The 6,314-nt window shown below is 38.0% G+C and overlaps 1 protein-coding gene across 1 annotated transcript; it reads right to left on the reverse strand.

Moving 5' to 3' along the window:
* Positions 1–2,643: 2,643 nt before the first annotated feature.
* On the reverse strand, positions 2,644–3,817 carry LOC146482050 (uncharacterized). The gene has a single exon (XM_085108155.1). The coding sequence runs from the start codon at positions 3,764–3,766 to the stop codon at positions 2,777–2,779; it is 990 nt and encodes a 329-aa protein (XP_084964281.1). The 5' UTR covers positions 3,767–3,817; the 3' UTR covers positions 2,644–2,776.
* Positions 3,818–6,314: the final 2,497 nt, after the last annotated feature.

Here is a 6,314-nt window from a genome sequence, read left to right on the forward strand (position 1 = left end):
TCATGGTTCAAAAAATTATCGACAATAAATTGTTTATAGTTCAAAATTTATTTTGTGGCTAATGAATAGGGTTCATTTTTATTTTTATAATTTTTATGTTGTTGTTAGTGTTTTTTTTTCTTTTTTTTATTTACCAATGCATTTCATAAATGTATGGCTGTTTTGGATTTTGGCAAACATTTTTTTAGATTAACAGATTTGGTCACAGGCAGCCCAAGCACAAGAAAGGCAAATATGTAAGAAACGTGACGTATTTTGTTACAACTGCTAAGTGAAACGCGAGAGACACAGTGAAAGCTCAAAAGAGGAATACAACATTGCAACCGGGTAAGTTGACTTTATTGAGAAAACATCATAATCACTACGTTTTTAAAACACAGACCCAGTCTCCATTTCCATACAATCTTAATAATCCAAACCATTGTAACACGACACCTCCACATGCTGCTAGGCTTGGTATTATCTCAAGCTTGGGCTGCCTGTGGTTTGGTTAGTACTCAAACATATATGGGGATTGGCGCACCCATATTGACAATCCTCTTAATAAAATTGACCAATGTTCAAGATGTAATAATTAACAATTATCCCACGAGTGCACGTTGGATATGAGGTTAACTAATTGCAAATCCCGCAAGCGCGAGTGGAATAATTGTTTTATTAAAAACGATCAAGAAATATTGTAGATCATGTTGTTTTCGCCTTGCAAGAACAACCAGACGACAATTTAATGGTCGCTGTTTCGCGGGTATGGTATGACGGCTTTTATTAAAAACTGTATCAATGTATAATGTTATTCCATGGTTTTGATTGGCTTAGCGGCCATGGTATATGAGCCATCATACCATGCACGAAAATAATAATAATGCTCGTGGAATAATTGTTAAATATACCATGGCCACTAAGCCATTCAAAACTCTGGAATTGGATTATACAATGATCCAGTCTTTAATAGCTCAATTTAATAGCAGTTTTCGATCAAGCACTTGCAAATAACATGTCAAGCTCTAAATTCAATTGGCGAAATAACAATGACAGAAATACATTCTCTTGTATTAGACAGCTGAAGCAAGGTTTGCAACTCAAGTTATAGATGAGTCACTTAAGCCCAACGCCTGTTTCTCAAAGTTTCAGACTTTATTGTTTAGTTAATAGGCGAACGTCGGATACCCTTAGCCCGCGAGTTTCTTCTAAAATCTTCATTGGTTGGCTAATTTTTATTTCTGTCACTAACAACAAGAGTATTCTATTGGTCTAGAATTTGTTTGCTGTTGGCAGGATTTTCATTCTTTCAATGTTAAAGTGTCGCAAATAATTTGGTGCGAAGATTAGCGGAGCTAGGTACTGTAAGTTATTGCTTTTCGTTTTATCGTTCAATTCAAGTTCAAAAGAGTGTTTGACAATTCCACTCCTATGTTAGCCTTTTTACCCAAACCATATAGAATAGTAATAGGAAGCTTAAGCAACGACGATGGCGACGGCAACCACAACGTCTGGCAAAAAAGCGATAGGCTTAATAACCAAAACAACAACTCTGTACGTGCATTACACTTTTTGGTACATTGCTTTGCCGTCACTGCACGACTAGAAAGTGAAATTTCCTGATGGGACGTTTCATGCAGGATGTAAGCACACGACCACGAATTTTCTTTCTCCGGCTTTCTAAACTTGGGTGCGGTCTCCAAGAATTCAACTCCAGGAAATTTCACCTACATTTTACATTTAAAACGCGTTAGAATAGCTGCGATAACGTTTGAAAAAAAAGGCGAACTCATTTTAGTAATGACGTGTTTTCGCTGCCGTCGCCGTCGTCGTTCCTAGAGCTCCCTACTGATAAGCCTTGATCACGACCGTAGTGTTCTTCTGTGTTATAAATTAAAGTGAACTTGTTTGGTCTATCTATACGGGTATATATAGCACATCCAATACTGTGAACAATTTACTGCAGTGGTAGACCCATTATTAGCGTCCTTCAGATCAGAGTACGAGAACGAGATTGAGTACGAGTATGACTTTCAAATTTCAAATCAGTCACATCCCCAGAACCTTACCGTTGTTCACCAGCAGATAAGAAGACTCTAGAAACAAGATTGGTGTGACAAGCGGTTATCTAAGCCGAGCCAACTAGATTTGAAAAGTCGTACTCATAGTCAATCTTGTACTCGAAGTCAAACCTGAAGGTCCTATTGTTATCAAGGGAAAGGGTTCTGTGGGCCACTTCCCCCACTTTTGCCACCACCCCCTTAGTTTTAAACCGAAAAGTAAAGCTCGTTGGCCAAGGCGCCGAGATATTTCGTTTCACGAAGAAATCGTTCGAGAGCGGACCTACTATATATAGCGTTGTACAGACATTTTGGCTGCTATACTGGCTACAAATTACTTACCAGACGGCATATTTACATCAGTTGGAAACCCAAAATAATTGTTCTTGACTTCGTTCGGATTTATCCCCTTTTCAGAAAAAAAAAATGTACCTTTTGGTGGGGTTGCTTCTTTTTTGTCTGGTACCTCAAAAGTGCAGTACTATCTGTTAGCTGCTTCAAATGTGTAAACAACTTCGGATTTTTTGGCGGATGTTTAAATGGTCAAGACAACTGATAGCCTACAGAGATTTCACTCGTTAACAATCGGGCAACTTTGAACCGAAGTTGCGGTTTCGCGACGTTAAAAATGAATACAGCTGACTAATAAACAGAACTAGTCGAACTGAGTCGCCCCAGGTACGACAATCTTCACCTGCTAAGATGAAAAAGTAAAAGGTCTGATAATAGCTCGCTTGTTACAGTATAAAGCACCAACTTCCTTCTTCACGGATAAGAACACCGTATGGGCGCACATCAACTTTCCATGGTTCATCTCTTTCCGGGAATAACCAATAATCAGCTCCTGCTAAAGTCTTTGAAGCAGGGATGACTTGTAAGTGATCCGGATTGACACGATTCTGTAGAACAAGCTTGTAAGTCTTCCCATCGTGAATGAATTTTTGTGCGTACCGCTGTTCAACCATTTCAATACTGGGGCTTGTGTAGATACCTTTGCCAAACGCAATCCTTGGTCCAGGCTTAAAACCCGTTTCCACAATCTTTCTTGCGTTGGAGACATGCGTACCATGATACGAAACAGGCCATTCTCCAGGAGCTTCTTCTGTGCGTATCCCATCGGGGCCAAGCCAGATGTCATCCTCGTACTTCCCTTTAACTTTAAGCCCAAATCGTTTCCATCCATATGGTCGTTTGTATTCGAAGCCTCCTCTCATGTATGTCTTGCCATCATCATTCATTTGACTGAAGTCGAAATCGTAATTGAAGTCGAATTCATTTGGATCGAAGAAATACTCCAAGGAAGGGCCTCCCCCTGGCAAACAAGGTACCCATGATATAGTTGCAGTAGGTGTTATTCCGCAGTCGTTCAAGCTCCGACAATCTTCAAGTTGTTTACCCTCATATGTCAGTTTAAATTGATCCACCGGTTGGCCTTCGTAATTTGCGATTGTAGCTTTGGCTTCGGCAATAGTGCTCCTGCCTGACACCCGAATAGCTTTTGTCTCGTCGTGTAGATGAGTTACCATCAAATCAAACATTTCATCAATCTCGTCAAGGGCAACTGCGTCGGCGGCGGGTGTCATTATCGGGTATGTTTGGTAGAAAAAATCGTCTGCAGATATATCAAAACTCGACCAATCCCTTCGAAACTTTCGACTCATTCTCGGTTTGACTTTTGTACCGAGGACGGCTGACATTCCAGCGCTTAACAGGTTTAAATCCGTCATTTTTAAGGCTGATAACTGTGTCTCTTCACAGAATAAATTTCTGTAACGTACGGGTTTGGTTTGGTTCGTCAATCACGCAAAGATCCAAAGTCTTCCTGTTTTTCGTGGACGATGGAATTCGGATTATGGAAAGGTCAAAAAAATTATGTTGACCTTCTTACGTTGTCTAGTCAGATTGATCTTTCAGGAGGAAAATAAATAGTTTGCACTTTTGCATTTAACTATAACTTAAGAAAGCTTTTTAAGACAAAGGGTATTAAGAGCGTGTCCATGAGAGGACCAAGCAGTGGTGATACATGCCATCTCACTGATTGCAATGAAACTTAACCAGATTGAAGGACTCACCTAATAACCTCAAAAGCCAAAGTGGTTTGATATTTGGAATTTTCAGAGGGTAGCTAGACTACCCTCCCCCCCCCCCCCCACCCCTTCTGCTTTTTTACAAAAATTCCCCCAAAAAAATAAGCGACCACATATCCTTGACATTATGGGTGGTCGCTTTCGGGAGGTTCGACTGTATCAAATATGGTGATTTTGTGGCCAAATATCTCAAATGGCCAAATCCCCCCTCCCCTCTCAAAAAAGAAAAGGATAGGATAGGATAGGATAGGATAACTTTATTTATACACGGTTTTTCCATCGGCTACTTAGATTATCATTATCAACTAACTAGCTATCTACCTAACTAGGATTATAAAAAGTTAAAAATAATAAAACAAAGTTAAACGCTAAATGCTGCTTTTCTTGGAGGCCGTGTTTAAAAATCTTACTTATAACTGTGGCGTCTCAATTTAGTCTTAAAATCATTCAAGGAAGTTGCTTTCCGTAATTCTATTGGCAAACTGCTCCACAACTGAGCTCCACTGTATGAGAAACTTTTCTTTTAATAATCAGTGCGCGGTTGTGGAACAATTAGCGTGTTTTCAGTATTCCTTCAATAATAAGGATTCAAATTATCCCGAAAAACAAAGCTTGATCTTAAATATTCTGGTGTCATCCCATTTAAAGTTTTATACATTAATGATTTATTTCTTATCCAATCTTTGATGACAGAGTTTTCGATACCCTAGGGCACGGAACAAATCATCCAAGTTACTAACATATTCAGCGGACATCGAAATGCTGGCTGCGAGATTTTGAAGCTTTTGAAGCTTATCAGAAAGGCATTTGTTACAATTTTCCCACACCTCATTACAATAATCAAAGTGAGGTTGAACAAGGCTATGATAAACATTGATTAAAATATTAAATGGCATTAGATGTCTTATGCGCTTAACAATGGCGGAAGCAATCTTTTTAGAGATATTTTCAATATGACATTCCCAATTTAAAGTTTGGTCGATGTAGACCCCAGAGATTCGGCTGATGCTACCTGTTCCACAGCCATGTCATTTATAGTTAGAGAGGGTCTCTCTGAAATATTCGTTAACTTCTCCCTAGATGCAATTAGCATAAACTCCATTTTTGTTAGATTTAAAGTAAGCTTGCCTGATAACTAAGTGTACACTTTGCTTAGATCATAAGTAAGACAATAATTTAAATGGTTAACTTAATAGCTTTCCTCTCGTTTTGTAAATGAGTTACTATCAAATCGAACATTTCACCAATCTCTAGGGAAATTGTTTTGACGGCAGGTGTCATAATCAGGTATGTTTGATAGAAAAAATCACCTGCGCATATATCAAAAGTCAACAAATCCCTTCGAAACTCTCGACTCATTCTACTTCGACTTTTGTACCGAGGACGGCGACATCCCAGCGCTTAACAGGTCTAAATTCTACATTTTTAAGACTAATAACTGTGTTTCTTTACATATACAACTGTACGAACACACACACTACCACACCATTTTTGGTTCGTCAATCACACAAAGAGCCCAAAACTTCCTGCTTCTTTTTCGTGGAAAACATAATTAGATTATGCAAATAGTGTTTACCTTCTTAGAAATTAATACAGCTGACCAATAAATTTAACTATAAAAAATTGCAAAAAAATATTTCTTAAGATCATTTTAAGATTAAAAAACTTGGCTAAAAACGACAACGTTTCGACGTTGGCTAAACGTCATTATCAAGTCAAATACCTTCGATAATAGCAGTCTATAAATACTAAAAACAACAATGGCTAATTAAAAGCTGTAACGTGAGAAAAAAAATTAAAAATATGAAACAAAAAGTTTCGCACGTATGGAGTCCGTCTGGATGTTTAAAATGGGCTTGAGCTTCTTGATGAAAAGCATTAGTTCCAGGGCAAATTCGATTGTTTAGTTTTTGAAATGCTTTTCATCAAGAAGCTCAAGCCCATTTTAAACATCCAGACGGACTTCATACGTGCGAAACTTTTTGTTTCATATTTTTAATTTTTTTTTCTCACGTTACAGCTTTTAATTAGCCATTGTTGCTTTTAGTATTTATAGACTGCTACTATCGAAGATATTTGACTTGATAATGACGTTTAGCCAACGTCGAAACCTCGTCGTTTTTATCCAAGTTTCTTAATCTTAAAATGATTTTAAGAAATATTTTTTTGCAATTTTTTATAGTTAAAT

The sequence above is a fragment of the Pavona decussata genome, unplaced genomic scaffold, assembly GCF_977016875.1.
Source record: "Pavona decussata unplaced genomic scaffold, jaPavDecu1.1 SCAFFOLD_48, whole genome shotgun sequence".
Classification (NCBI taxonomy): Eukaryota; Metazoa; Cnidaria; class Anthozoa; order Scleractinia; family Agariciidae; genus Pavona; species Pavona decussata.

Excerpts from the sequence above, each read along its gene's own strand:
- LOC146482050 (XM_085108155.1), bottom strand. The coding sequence starts at position 3,766 with ATGACGGATTTAAACCTGTTAAGCGCTGGAATGTCAGCCGTCCTCGGT.